This window comes from Megascapheus bottae, chromosome 23 (assembly GCF_031878675.1).
Source record: "Megascapheus bottae isolate mThoBot1 chromosome 23, mThoBot2.hap1, whole genome shotgun sequence".
In the NCBI taxonomy this organism is placed as follows: domain Eukaryota; kingdom Metazoa; phylum Chordata; class Mammalia; order Rodentia; family Geomyidae; genus Megascapheus; species Megascapheus bottae.
In genome coordinates, this window is record NC_143531.1 from 17,547,260 (window position 1) to 17,563,057 (window position 15,798).

At 37.7% G+C, this 15,798-nt stretch overlaps 1 protein-coding gene across 3 annotated transcripts in view; it reads right to left on the reverse strand.

The window, feature by feature from the left end:
- Positions 1-15,798, reverse strand: part of Smarcad1 (SNF2 related chromatin remodeling ATPase with DExD box 1) — a 56,049-nt gene that overhangs the window by 19,183 nt on the left and 21,068 nt on the right. For 2 of the 3 annotated variants that reach the window (XM_090356796.1, XM_090356794.1), the window contains 5 exons: positions 14,230-14,330; positions 11,296-11,397; positions 9,106-9,187; positions 6,636-7,027; positions 1,241-1,440 (listed from right to left, as the gene is read on the reverse strand). In XM_090356796.1, coding sequence (XP_090212922.1) covers positions 1,241-1,440; positions 6,636-7,027; positions 9,106-9,187; positions 11,296-11,397; positions 14,230-14,330 — 877 coding nt within the window. The remainder of the gene's footprint in view (positions 1-1,240; positions 1,441-6,635; positions 7,028-9,105; positions 9,188-11,295; positions 11,398-14,229; positions 14,331-15,798) is intronic. The other variant, XM_090356795.1, reaches the window with a different exon arrangement.

A 15,798-nucleotide genomic window follows, 5' to 3' on the forward strand; every position in this document is an offset into this window, starting at 1 on the left:
CCAGTCCAAACATCAAAGTTTGTGAGTCCTTTTTTTTTTTCTTGGTCAGTCATAGGACTTTCCCGAGTAGCTAGGATTACAAGTGTGAGCCACCACACCCTGCTTTCTGTGAAACTCTATTTTTTTTATTTTTTAGCATTCTCACCATATTACCCCCTTCCTTGGCTGTTTTTTTTTTGGGGGGGGGGGAGTAATGTATAGAAGGCTTACAGTTACATTCGTCAGGTAGTAGCTGCATTACTTCTCACACATTGATACCCCTTTTCATGTTTTTGTCTGTTTACCTTCCTCCACTCCCTTCCAAGCATCTTGTTTTCCCCTCTTTCTTTTCCTACTTCACCACCAGAAAAAATGGAAGTGGCTCTGTGGCTCAAGGGGCAGGGTGGTAGCCTAGAGCCGAAGAGCTCAGGAACAGCATCAAGACCCAGAGTCCAAGTCCCATAACCAAAAAAGACAAAAACAAACAAATGAATTCTGAGACTGCTTAGGACTGAAATGCTAAGGCTAAGATTTCACTTCATTGCAAAGGCTCCCTCTTACTTACTATAAGAGCATATACCCCAACATGTTAATGTGAGAGTATAGGACTTGGCCCCATGCCTTTTATCTGCAGTTTTGATGCTGCCCCATAAATTATACTCTGCACATGCTCAGGAAATCTCCGTAGTCATGGAAGCATGAATGGTTAAGGAATCAAACTGTGAAATCAAGACTTTCATGGAAAAGACACAGGGCTCGAAAATGCCACTATGTTTCAACTGTGGCATCCAATGTTAATTAAAAAACAAAACTGTCCTGGACTGAGAATATAGCTTAGTGGTAGAGTGCTTGCCTAGCATGCTTGAAATCCTGGCTGGGTTCAATTCCTTAATACCATATAAATAAAAAAGGCCAGGTGATGCTTGGCTCAAGTGATCTAGCCTTGACCACATAGAGGCTTAGGGACAGATCCAAGCCCTGAATTCAAGCCCCAGACTGGCAAAAAAAAAAAAAAAAAAAAGACTTATAAGTAGACAATACCACACCATTTGCTCCTCTCCCGTGGGCTTATAATGATGTAGTAAATAAGATACTTTGCATGGGAGGGAGAAAAATTAATATATATTATATATATTTCGTTACAGAAATCTTTGTGGAGTTCTTTTTAACTATTTGCTAAATGACATTTAATTTCCCTAGGCACAATGCAGTGTAAGTTCAGATATTTCAGATAAAATGATTGTGTTCAAGAAATTATTACCTTTGTTTTAGAATGGAAGGCTGTTCTATGTTCCATCCTCCTCCATTGCCAGTAAGCATGGTAACTTGCTTGGTCAATTTATTTGAAATGTCTTCACATTTATTCATAAGTCTTATAACCACATCTCTTTCTTGGATCAATGTTTTACAGTTCCATATCAAATCTTCAGATAAACCGTTTGTTTTAGACATCTTTGTGAACTATGGCAATGAGAAGAAATGTTCTAATACTGTAGGTCTACTAAATAAAGTCAACATTATTTTTTGAAAGATTTCATTAACACTGATTTTTATATCATATTTCAAATGTCATATTTAACAAACAAGTACTCAGGAATCTCTATATGCAATCACTGGCACATAGACTTTAGAACATATTTAAAGTTTAGATACATATCAATCTATATTCTCTCTCTCTCTCTCTCTCTCTCTCATATATATATATATATAGCCCAGCCTACATTTTTATGTCTATGTAGCTATGTTTATACCTCTAATACCATGTCCATAATCTTGGGTACCCGAATATTGACACATATCAAGGAGATGATATGTGCCTTTTGTTCCTTTGGTCTTGACTTTATCTCACTCAAAATGATTCAAAAGCCAAGATTATTATTATTTTTTTTTTTGGCCAGTCCTGGGCTTGAGCTCAGGGCCTGAGCCCTGTCCTTGGACTCTCTCAAGGCTAGAGCTCTACCACTTGAGCCTCAGCACCACTTCCGGGTTTTTTCCTATGTATATGGTACCAAGGAATCGAACCAAGGTTTTCGTGCATGCTAGGCAAGCCCTCTACCACTAGGCCAAACTCCAGGCCCCCAAGATTATTTTTTTAAAGTTAGTGTCTTGCTATGTGGCCCAGATAGCAAAAAACTTGCGATGTTCAGGCCTCAGCATTTACAGCACAGCGTAACAGCTGTGTACCACCATGGTTGGCTGCCAAATTCATTCTTTGAAGGAAAAAAAAAAGTTTGTTGGATTTTTGTTAATCAGTGCAAAATAAGTAAAGTTTTGTAAAATTAATTTATGATGACTATATTGGTTATGTACAGAGGCGTTAGACTTATATGAGTCAGGTAATAAGCACATTTCCTTTCTTATGGTGTCTTCTGTTCCTTTACCCTCTCCCATAAGTGAAGTTTTTTGCTATAACTACCTATCATTTATTCTAAGTTCTTACCATTATGTGTACACTATGCTAATAGTGAAAAGTACCTGGTAGACAGGTCTTTCCAAATAACCTTAAAGCACATGAGAGTAGACAAGTATCAGATGATTTTAAGTATAATAAATGTTATTATAGAGGGAAAAATAGGATTTCATAAGTGTTTATAAGAAGCAAGCCTCATAAAATTAGAACCTAGGAAGTCCATCTGGAGTAGTAAGTCTTCAGCAGTGAACAAGTGAAGTACCCTCTTTTGCCACAGTGTGTCACTCTTCCAATACAAATAGGTTTTAATTTCTATAGGAACAGAAAATGGTTTAAAAGATTTCTCCCAAATTGCATAATCCGTACTAACAAGTTCCATCCTGATGACCGACATCTAATCTTGTTCATTACTGATAACAGCCAGTAGCAGACTTCACAATAGTCAGAATTCATCTCCATTAAAAAAAAAAACCTCAACAGTTTATCGAAGTTGTACAATTAAAATGAAGCATGAGTAACATTATCCTATAAACAAGATTACCGAAGACATCCCATCTGAGGGTGCAACACTTTAGGTGACATATATAGACAGATGTACTCTACAACTAAAACCCAGCAATAATACTAAGTCAGAAAAACAACGAAAAAATATAAATGAAAGGAGCACAAGGCACTAGGAACAAATTTTGTACTCAAAACAAATCAAGCCTTATGCTTTTCAATAACCAATTTTTACCTAGAGACATAAGGCCATATAGAATGAAGCTAAATGAAAGGACCTCTAGGATATAGAAACAAAAGCCATATAACAATTGATTGTTGTCCTTAATGTACTATGTTATCACTCATCTCTTTTGCTGTCCTTTGGTTATCTCATATTGTTACAGAATTTCACCTTGTTATCTGATATATTGTATATATGCGTATTTGGTTATTTGAAATAGGATAGTGAAGGGGAGAAAAAACAAGATGAGGGGCAGGGGTTGGGGTGGGGGGGGAATGGGGACCAAGACACGAGAAAGGGTATCAATATTTGTGAAGTAATGCACCTTCTATCTGGTGAATATAATGTAACCCTTCTATTAATTATAATAAAAAATATATGGGGAAAAACCAATTTTTATCATGTAAAGTGAAAGTGACTAGAATTGAGTACATTTTAACTTGTTAAATTCAGCTAGGGATGAGGCTCACACTGCTGTACACACAAACACACACTTACACACATACACACTGAAAAATTCTCTGGCAAGAATGTAAAGCAACACAAAAGAGTACCCAATCTTTGGATTTAAAAATTATGGGGGCTGGGAGCATGGCCTAATGGTAGAGTATTTGCCTTGCAATGCACGAAGCCCTTGGGTTAGAATTCTTGGTACCACAGACACAGAAAAAGATGAAGTGGTGCTGTGGCTCAAGTGGTAGAGCACCAGCATTGTGGAAAGCCCAAGGACAGTGCTCAGCCCTGACTCCAAGCCCCAGGATTGGCAAAACAACAACAACAAACTATGATCAAGCTGGTTACCGGTGGCTCATGCCTGTAACGCTAGCTACTGAGGAGGCTGAGATCTGAGGATGGCAACTAAAATACAGCCCAGGCACAAAAGTCCATGAGACTCATCTCCAATTAACCACCAAAACACTGGATGTGGTGCTGTGGCTCAAGTTGTACAGCAATGTTAGCTTTGAGCTGAAGAACTCAGGGACAGCACCTAGAACCCAGAGTTCAAGCCTCACGATCAACAACCCCCCCCAAAAAAACCCACCATCTCTATTATGATCAGATATATATCATATACATTTATACCAGTCAAAATTCAAAGACTTCCAAGAAAAAAAATGATCTATAGCTTTTTAAATGTTGTTTTAAGGGCTCTACTAATAATTTTCATAGTCAAGCTACTTTTACAATAAAATGTACCAATGTCAAAAAAAAACTTACTTCTAGCAGAAATCATAATTAAAATGTGTTCAGTTAATTCATGAGTTGAGAATGCATTTTTAAAATAAACATTTATTAATTTTATAGTTCTGTCAAATTCTGTTGATTCCTATAATCTTCAAGACTAAATAAATAGGCTGTAGTAATAATTTTAAGGTGTCTATATATTAAACAAGCAGTTCTGAATATATAACTTTTTAATTTTCATTGAAACCTGATTAATAACTAACACAGGGATTTTGCACCTTCCCCCAAAAGGGGGATGGGCTTTACTTTCTCTGTGTCCTTTCAATGTTGTTCAGAAATCCGTTATCAAACCTTATGGATTAATAGAAAGAGTAAATTAATTACTTTTTATCAAAGTGTATATGCTGATTTTTCAGTTGGTAATTTTATTAAGATATCAAATTCTTCCACAACCTAGTCATAATCACATTTCTTAGAAAAGTAGAGGCCTTATTACAGTTTATTATATCTACTTGTCAAACTATTAATTTGTAAAATATTATCTGCCTGGTTTGCTCAGGACAGTAAAGCACAATATTCAATGAACGGAAGTACAAAGTCTACTTTAAGACTATTTTACTGCATAGAACATTCAACATTAGTGGTTGGTTAGCACAAACAATATGGTCTTTATGTTCAACTTTTGAAAGGAATAAGAAGTTAGGAGGTTTAAGTAAGAAATGCATAATCTCCAAATTCATGTCAAGACTAATTTACACTATGCCAATTAATCAGTAGGGGAAACACGCTTTCTACATGTTAAGTTGCTGAATGTTTTTTAAAACATCTGGCACATGCACCTCTAGTAAATTGGTTTAATTCACTTTTACTGTAAGATAGGGCAAGTAGTTACAGCAACTACATAAACTAGTACAGATAATTGCATTCCTTATTAAATAAATTTGAACCCTAACATGCCCAAGCAACCCAGCTCTGCAATAACATAGGAACCCATTGAAGATTAAAAGAAAGAAGAAAAGGAAGAAAAGGAGAACCAGAAAGCCCTTCAGCAAATATTTTAACAAATAAATCACTCAGGCAAAGCCAAACAAGTTTTGAAAGAGCCTGCTTTCTTGACAGATGGTCTTTGGGAAAGCAATGGCTGCAGGCAAAACAAATGGTTTCACTGTTTTTTCTTTTTAAAAGTTGCGAAGTCCTAGTAATGTTTTTTGCATTTTTTTCAAACATTTTAATTAAAAAATGCTTTAACCATCTTGTATGGGGACCATCCTCTATTGTAACGTGAAGACACAATAAGGGTATCCATGATCATTTAGATTTCTTGTAGCTACAAAATTAATTACAAATGGATCTTCCTAATTTGGAGAATAAAACTTCCAAAAAAGTTTTATTATGCATCAAGAGCCACTTCACCTTTTCAAGCTATAAACTGAACATTGTTAAGAATGCAAGGCCTATAAATACGATTCATGCTACAAAATGTACATTCTCACAAAACTTGAAGCAAAATCTAACAAAGGAATTCTAATGTTTTCCTGCAGGAGTAAATTGATTTGATGACCGTTGACATTATAAAACTCAAAATGCAGGTACTCTGGATAAGACTGTTTACAGGACATCAGATTCCATAGAATGATCATGCAAAGTGTACTTACCAGTGTTAAGCCCTCCTTCCACCTAATACAGGAATTCTACCCTTCACAAGCTTTTCTATCTTTCCAATTAAAAACGTTGTAGCCTGCTTCACTTCATAAAATGGCCGTGTTGTTCAACCAAGAAAAACTGATTAGCGCCTAAGTTAGCACTATTAGAAGAAAAAGAAAATCAACAATTGCTTCTTTGGTGGTGAAGCATAAAATACTTAGGCTGGCATTTTGAAGCATGGAGCTCCCCTGGATGTTGCTATGGCTCTTCCAGCAGTTGTAGTAAAACTTCTGCCACATTCTTGCTCTCTGCATGGTGTCTCAGCAGTAACAGATCGGAACAGGCTAGCAAACTCCTTCCTAAGGTGAGCTCTAATTTCTCTTTCTGCAGTGAAATGAACCAAGTTTCTATGCAAAAGAATGACTGACAGTATTCCCAGCCAATCAGCTTGGGTTTTTTCAGGAAAATCACCCCTTAATTCATTCAAAATTAGGTCATATGACACTATTTGAAATACTATTGGCTTACAATGAAAGTAATGTTTGACTCTACTCAGGATAAAGCCACCCATCTATGCTTCTCTGGGCTGAAGACAACTTGACTATAAACGATACTGTAAATTAAACACACACACACAACACACACACACACACACACACACACACACACACGAAAAAAAAAATGTAGCCTCACCAGAGCTTCCCAACTGTTAAAGGGCCGGAGTTCTGTTATCTTCTGAGCCTTTTTCTGTGAGCACTGAGGAATCAAGGTAAGTTCTCCTATTGAAGCATCCTGCAGGAAGTGGAGGATTTTTCCTCTGTAGCCATCCTCCACAACTTCTTCACCACTGCTGTAGTCCCCGTCAAGGGAACTACCCACTTCCGAGCCTGAATCACACTCAGAGTCCTCAACCACCTTCTTAGGATTAAATACATTTTTTTTGCGTTTCTTGTTAAAACCATTTTGTGGTTTTGTGGGCATTTTCTGTTTCAGTTTTGTTTTAGCTGCATTTTTAGGAAATTTTTGACCCCTTGAAGAAACTCCTTTTCCATTTGGAACTTCTCTTTGTGAAGCATATTGACTATCTGTGTACAAAGGAAGAAAAAAACCCCAGTACATTAGCAAAACACAAAATATAAACACAGAAAAAAAGATATACTATTAGCATTTCCATAATCTTTTTGAGTACAAAAAAACCAACCACAATGTATTGTTAAGTATACACTTTAAAAGAAGCACAAGTAGAATGTGAAGTTATATAGTAAGTTAAAACAGTTTCAAAGTAGGTGGTATAATTTCTTTAAAAAAATTAATATAAACACCCATTTTTTTTCCTAAGAAAAGTCCTGCGAGCATAAATGGCAGTCACGTAGCCATGTCTGCCTTAGACGCTACACAGCAGCCCCTCAAATGCCAACACTGACAGGTACAGCAAAACAGTGCTCACAGTATTTGTCACACAACTGCCATGACAGTTAATTTTTCCCATTTTCAGTCCACTGTTCTAACTTTTTATGCAAAAAAATATTACTGCTGGGCATAAGTGGCTCATGCCTGTAATCCTAGCTACTTCAGGAGGGTAAGATCTGAGGATCACGATTCAAAGCCAGCCTCAGGCAAGCAAGTCTATGAGCCTCAATTCCAATTAACCACCAGAAAACCGAAGTGGCACTGTGGCTCAATGTGGTAGAGCACCAGCCTTGAGCTAAAGAGCCCGGCCCCATGACCAGCCCCCCCCCCCAAAAAAAAGCAAGCACATTATTATTTTTAAAAGACTCATCATTTTTTATTATAATATGCTTATGAATGCAGTTATTTTATACACCAAGAAAATATACTACTGAATACTGGTCCTTTGTAGATGTGAGATACAAATCTATATACTCATGAAAAATATTAGAAAGTAAAATCTTAAATTCTAGGTGATGGGCGTATGGTTCATGGGGTAGAGCTCTTACCTAGGAAGTGTGAGGCCTTTAGTTCAATACTTAGTACTGCAAAAAGTTTTCCCCAAAATTATATTGAACCCGGACAGATGTTTTTCCTTCTCATTGCTACTTAAATATAATCAAGCAACCATACAGCATTTACACTACGTTAGGTATACATTATACTTATACATTAGGTATAAGTATTTTGAGGATTAAAGTGATTGGGCAGATGTGAACAGGCGATACACCATTTCTTTTTGTATATGTATGCCAGCTGCCAGCTTGAACTGAGAACCTCACATCTTAGCATCTTGCCCTTAGCATCTTCAGTTGAAGCGGGCACTCTATCACCTTAGCCATATCTTCACTTAGGGCTTTTTTTTTTTCCTGGAGGTAAGTCTCAGATTCTTTGATCAAGCTGGCCTCAAATTTCAAGCCTCTTGAACAGCGAGGATTACAGACAGGAGCTACTGGTGCCCAGCCCTGACATACTATTTTATTCAGTGGAGGTCCTGAATTAATCCCCCTCACATACTAAGGGTGACTATACTTAGAATGTTATTGTCATTTATCAAAAAGTCTCATACTATTATACACTTTTAACTCTTATACCCATGTAAAAAACATATGAAAAAATAAATTGGGTAAGGTATTCCTTAAAATCTTCCCATTCACAAGTGAGTTTCCAGAATCATTTTGTAGACTCAGAACATCTGATTGCGCTGAGTTCAAGCCCTATGACCACGACCACCACCACCACCACCACCACCACCACCACCACCACCACCAAAAATCATTATCCAAAACACTTGTGTGAAAAGGACTTTTACTCATTGGATTGATTTGTACTTTCATAAAAAACATGTGAAAACATTTATGCATTGGATCATTTAAAAATCTCTACGATTACTTCCAAAATCATTTAAAAAAAATTTTTTTTTTTGTTCCTGGCCAGTCCTGGGGATTGAACTCATCAGGGCCTGAGCACTGTCCTTGGGCTTTCTCAAGGCTAGAGCTCTACCCACTTGAGCCACCACACCACTTCCGGCTCTTTCTATGTATGTGGTACCAAGGAATTGAACCCGGGTCTTCAGCATGGTAGGCAGCACTCTACCACTAGGCCAAACTCCTGGTCCTAAAATTCTGTTTTAATAACTAGTAAGTTCTTTATTTTCTCATGCTCTGAAATACAGAATGTAATGGGAAGCACAGGTTTTCTGTAACAGAATTACCTTGGTCTTCTGCAAACACTTTTAGAGACTCTAACGCTTCTGAGTACATCCACTCATGTTCCTTGAGCACATCTCTTAGCTCCTAAAAATAAATCATTCACCTTTCTGTTAAAAATCTGAAATGAGCAACTTCTAGAAATGATTTATGCTCGTTTAAAACTTAATCACCTGAAAATGTAGAGAATTCATATTATTTAACACTTGTTTTTAATTCTGTTTTACAAATACTTTCTGTGTAACTTCACTTCTGTAAACACCCAACAGTCTTTAAAGGAAAGCAAGCTCAACTTTTTGTATTTCTAGCTCTCCCTATGAAGTACTCCAAACACTGGAGAATCAAAAAATGTTTCCTCAATTAAAAACAACTGCCAACTGCAAAACACATAGTTTCATTTCAACATACATGAAGAACTAGTATAGCAACAAGATCTTATATCCAACTCATCAGAATTCAGTAGATGAATTTCCTGAACACACAATGGAATAAATCAATGCAAGTCTAAATATATTCTAAACACTAAATGAGGCTGGAAATGGTAGCTCAAGCCTGCAGCTATTTGGGAGGTAGGAGGTAGAGACTAAGGTTTGGAATTATTTGAGGCAAAAAAAAAAGGTAGCAAAAACCCATCTCAAAAACCAGGGGGGGGGGACGCAAATTGCTAGTTACTTAGGAGGCTGAGATCTAAAGATCACAGTCCAGAGCTAGCTTGCACAGGAATATCAATGAGACTTTTTTTTTTTTTTTGCCAGTCCTGGGCTTGAGCTCAGAGCCTGAGCACTATCCTTAGACTTTCTCAAGGCTAGAGCTCTACCACTTGAGCCTCAGCACCATTTCCAGCTTTTTAATATGTATGTGGTACCGAGGAATCGAACCTGGGTCTTCGTGCATGCTAGGCAAGCACTCTACCACTAGGCCAAACTCCCGGCCCCTCAATGAGACTTTTATCTTCTATGAAGCACCAGAAAACCAGGAGTGGTGATGTGATTCAAAGTGGTAGAGTGCTAGTCTTGAGCAAAAGAGCTCAAAGACAGCACCCAGGCCCCAGTTCTGGCCTGCGACCAAAAAAAAAAAAAAAAAAAAAAAACACCCAAAACCCCAAAACCATGATAGTTTTAGCTGTCATTGTATACAGACAATGGCACATGTCAACCTCCATTGTGGGCAAAAAGTGAGATACTATTTGAAAAACCTAAAGCAAAAAGGGCTCAAGTAGTTCACTGATTGCTATATAAGCACAAGATCTGGAGTTTAAATTCCTCTATTACCAAACACACAGTCATACAATGAGAGAGACCTTTTAAGCACTAATGTCAGTCTTTAATAATTTAGAAAGTATACTTTCATACTGGCTGGGAAGTAGAACAATTCTTATGAATCCTAAGACTCTAAAATGCAGTATTATACTTCACAATTCGCATGAGAAATCTCAAAAATGAGAAAATGAAAGTAAGAGCTATTTGATAGAAAAAGGTAGCAGATGACTACTGTTAGTCTTTTACAGTATTGGAATTTGAATCCAGAACATCACACTTGCTATCCTTCAATCTTTTCCTCCCAAACCACTGGAATTATAGGAGTGTGTTGCCATTCCTAGTTTTAGATAACTTGCTCATACCCAAGTTTCACTTAGTTGTTGTGGTGTTACTGAGGATTGAACCCAGGGCCTCAGGAAAGCTGTGCAAGAGCTTTATCATGCCTCCAGCTGTGAGTTCACAAATTCTATTAGTTATGTTTGTTATGGCTTGGATTATAATGCTGATATCATACTTAATAAGTAAGGTAAATAAAAAATGTAAAAAGTTAACAAGCAAGCCGGCAAGGTAGCTCACAACTATAATCCTAGCTACTCAGGAGGCTCAGATCTGAAGATCTCGTTCAAAGCCAGCCCCAGGCACTAAAGAATGTGAGACTCTTATCTCCAATGAACCACCAGAAAACCGGAAGTGGCCCTGAGGCTCAAGGGGGTAGGGCAGCAGACTAGAGCTGAAAAGCTCAGGGAAAAATGCCCAGGCCCAGAGTCCAAGCCCCATCAAGGACCAAAAAAAAAAAAAAAAAAAAAAAAAGATAACAAGCAGTATATAACAGTTTATATAATATAAAAAAGGATATTTAAAACATGGTGGAACTAAAAACACTGTCATACAAACAGTTAATGGGCATCCAGTATGTGTTTCCACACCACCACTCACCTGCTTATCAAAATTGGGAAATTCCTTCTGCAGTTTCAGTACAATATTTTCCTGCTTTTCCCAATTACTACTGGATTCTGCAGATTCACTGGATTCCTCTCCCTAATTTGGGGAGAGGGGGAAGAAAATCAAAAAAGAACCAATTATGGTATTAACACAATTACAATTGTGTTTTGATTTAAAATTTATTATACTTGGTAAAGAAAATCTATGTGTTTAAATTTATATAAACACTGATAAATGATTTTAAAAAAAACAACAAAAAACAGTGCTGGGCTGGGAATGTGGCTTAGTGATGGAGTGCTTGCCTAGCATACATGAAGCCCTGGGTTCAATTCCCCAGTACCATATACACAGACAAAGCGAGATGTGGTGCTATGGCTTAATTGGTAGGGGACAGTGCTTAGGCCCTGAGTTCAAGATCCAGGACTAACAACAACAGAAAAAGCTAATGCTAATTGAAGGTCACTGGAAGCTCAATATTTATTAGCTCAAACCTTGTTTTCACATTACTCAAAATGAGAGAAAGATTACTTTGGTGGAAAGGCCACTAGGTTATGGACCCTAGAAACTTTTAGATGTCTACCTTATTTCCTTCTTTAATTCCAGTGGTTCTCTTAAATCAGTACAGCCTGATGGTGATTTTATTTAACATTTCCTCAAAGAGCCAGGTGCTGGTGGCTCACGCCTGTAATCTTACTTACTCGGGAGGCTGAAATCTGAGGATCTCGGTCAGGAAAGTCTGTGAGACTCCAGTGTGTGCCACACTTGTGCTGTGATTCAAGCGGTAGTAGAGTGCTAGCCTTAAGCAAAAGAAGCTCAGGGACAGTGCCCAGTCCCTGAATTCAAACCCCAGGACTAGCACAAAAACAAAAATTTTCCCAGAGAATCCAGTTCTTCAATACCTAGAATTAAATCTATTTTCCACTCACATAGCACAAACACTCTTAGGCTTCTACAGCGACTATGGCTCTGACATTAAATCTCTTCCAAAAAAATTCTGTAACCATTTTAGAATTCTTACCTTTAGTAATTACTATTATAAGTGTTTACTTTATACAGTATGTTATGAATGCTATGATCACATCATGATCAAGGGACCATACAGCTACATGGAAGAGGTATATTTTGGTTGTTTGTCTGCTTCAAGACAAGGTCTTCCCATGTTGCCCAGGCTAGCCCAAACTTCTGATCCGCCTACCCTGGCCTCCCAAATGCTAGGAACAGAGAAATTGTTTACAGACCAAAAAAATGTTGAAGTTGAGATTTTTGTTCCAGAGGCTTTGGGCTATTGTTGTTACAGTAATCCTCTGTAACAGAAGCAAAACCATCAATGCAACATGGCAATAATCCACATATTTTTGCTACATCTAAAGTGAACCCCAAGGCTGGCATTAACAATTCCTTTTATAAGGCTCACAGTTTGGTGAGTGATAAGCTACTATTGGCGTAAGATTCAAGTTGTACTTGGCACTGGTGCTAAATAATGTATTATGCTATCTTTTGGAACTTTAAATCCTGGAGGATGTTTCCTGCCTTTGCGATTTGGGCTCTTTGAGACATACATTTATAATAGATACTCGTTCCACCCAAACCAAGAGCTTAAATTCAATGCACAGCTGCCAGGTTTCTTCTGTACCACTGGTGGGAGGTTCTTCTGTAGAATGTTTGCCCCCTAACTGCTAGGATGCACAGCTGAGGATGCAGGAAAATACAACACTGTCTGAAATCATGACAGCAGCTGTACTGGCACTAGAATCCTGCAAGGATAGTGATTTCCTCTATTGGTCTTTGTGTATAAACACAGAGATCTAAGTAAAAAGATTCTTCATATTTTTTTTTTCATTCCTTGGTTTAGAATCCAGATAATCTTTTACCTTTCTTCTATTTCTTTTTCGTTCCTTGTTGATTTTTTTGAGACAGGATCTTAGTATTTATTCCAGGATGCCCCTTAACGCTAGACCCTCCTGCCTCAGCTCTTAAGCGCTAGAATTACATGTGTGCACTACCATGCCTAGCAGCCTAGTAGACTGTCGTGTGTGTGTGTGTGTGTGTGTGTGTGTGTGTGTGTGTTTTTCTCCCCTCTGCCTCTTTTTGAAGGACTAGAGACTGAAACCATAGCCTTGTGTAAGCATTTTATCTCAACACTACACCTGCAGCCCTCTCATTATTTAATACCTTGTTCTTAATGACTCAAAGCACTTGAATCCGGTCCAGTTGAATACTTCTATTTTTATGGTCCTACCTCGTGATAATCCACAATGAGAATCCTTTGTACCTGCTAACTGGATCTATCACACATTTTTAGTTCTTCCCCATTTGCTATCCTAAGTCTCTTAACAATTGAGGGTGGTGGCTCATGCCTATACTCCGAGCTGCTCAAGAGGCTAAGATTAGAAGATCATGGTTCAAAGCCAGCCTAGACAGGAAAGTTTGTGAGACTCTTGTCTCACTCTTCTCCAACTAACCACCAAAAAGCCAGAAGTGGAGCTGTAGCTCAAGTGATAGAGAACTACTAGCCGTGAGCAAAGGACACTGAGCAAAGGAACTCCAGCAAAGGAACCAAGCCCTGATTTCAAGCCTCAGGGAATCCCTCCAAGCAACCCCCACCTCCCAGTCTCTTAATACTGAAACATTCCTTCTACATGAAGTACATGGTATGCACAGAATATTGAGAAAGTTAGGAGTGCTGCTGAGTATGTTTTTTCCCTTTTAAATCAGAGGAAAGTTCACAGATATGAAGCAATAGCCTTGAGCTGAAGAGCTCAGGGACAGGGACCCATGACCCCCCCCCCTGCCAAAAAAAAGACATGCACAATCATCAGAATGACACAAAAGAAAATAGAAGTGATATATACAGTTCCAATGAAGACTTACTGAGGTGAATGTTCAAGTCTGACATTCACAAATTCAAGATACTCTTATGCCACTTACATGATCATGCCTTGATTTTTTGGAAGACGAATCTTCATTATATTCATCATCATCGTATAGTTCTGATGAAGATGATAATTTTCTTTTCCTGGGACCGCCACCTTTTAAAAAAAAGATGCACACTCAAATTTACCCAGAAATAATGGGAGTCAACTGATTGAAAAACAAAGATTATAAAATGTGTTATATATAGTGAACCCTTGACGGTTTGTTTACTTCAACAGTTTTTCAACTATACATAACAAGACAGAAGAAAAAAAGTGAATGTTCTTTGCAGCTTTCCTGAACAGAAAACATTATTGTATTGTATGTTAAACATCTACATTATTAATACTAAAAATAATATGCTTGCAGAGCTAGAGACACGGTAAAGGTCTTGCCTAAAAAATACAAGACCCTGAATTTGAACTCGTGTGTGTGGGGGGGGGGGGAATCACAAAAATTATCTTCCTAAATTAACAAGTCATTCTACAAAATAAATGCTATGCTCAGTAGTGAAATAAATCTAAGCCCTGTCAAATGTAAACTACCTGAAGAGCATCACTAACAGCAGATGTGGCTCCTATCTCCCAAGTTCACTATTTCATATACTTTTATAGCAATCAGGAAGGCAACATTTTCACTGTACAAATGAAAAGGAACTGAGATATAGAGAGCTTAAGTGACGACTGCTTTTAACCTAAAACCCAGAAAATATAAGTTTACCAAAAACTGGAAATCTGCATATTTTGCCATGACAGAAAATAACAAATTTCAACCACATGACCTTAAAAAGCTATTTACCTAGTGAATCATTGATGTGGCTATCTTAACTACTTTCAGGGCAAATACCTTAAGCATATGCCTATGCTAATAGGAAAGCACTGCTGAGACCTGCAAAGATGTATGATTTCAGCATTAATTTGACCACAATTCTGTAACGTTATGCAATATTCAAAGTAAGTGCATGTATCATAGCTTTTAGGAGTAAGCTTAAAATTTTCATAACACAGCTGTTGCCAAATAAAATTATAAGTATAAAGTCTCCCTTTTGGGGGAGAAGCATACTAGGGTTTGAACTCAGCTTCTTTGATCAAGCTGGTACTCTACAACATGAGTCACATCTCCACTTCTGGCTTTTTACTGGTTAACTGAAGGTAAGAATCACTCAGATTTGTTTGCCTGGGCTGGCTTCTAATCTTAATCTGGAGTACCTAAGATCATAGGCTCAAGCCACCAGCACTCAACTACAATGAATTCTTGAATATTTCTTCCTGGTTGATTCTGAATAGTCCATGTGCTTATAATGAAATGTGCACTCTGTGCTTCCCTAATTATTTCCAGTATTTACTTTTAAAGGGGGAGGAATATAATCAACCATCACATAGCTAAATGAGTAGTTAGCCTTGAGAAATCCCAAGGACAGAGCTCAGTCCCTGAGCTTAAGCCCAGGACTGGTTAAAAAAAAAAAGATAATTTGTTCCATGTCAATCAGACATGCTTAATTCTTTCCTAAATAGGTGACACAGGGACAAGAAGTGTTGTCAGTGGTCGAGTACTTGTCTAGTATGCACAAAACTCTGGGTTCCT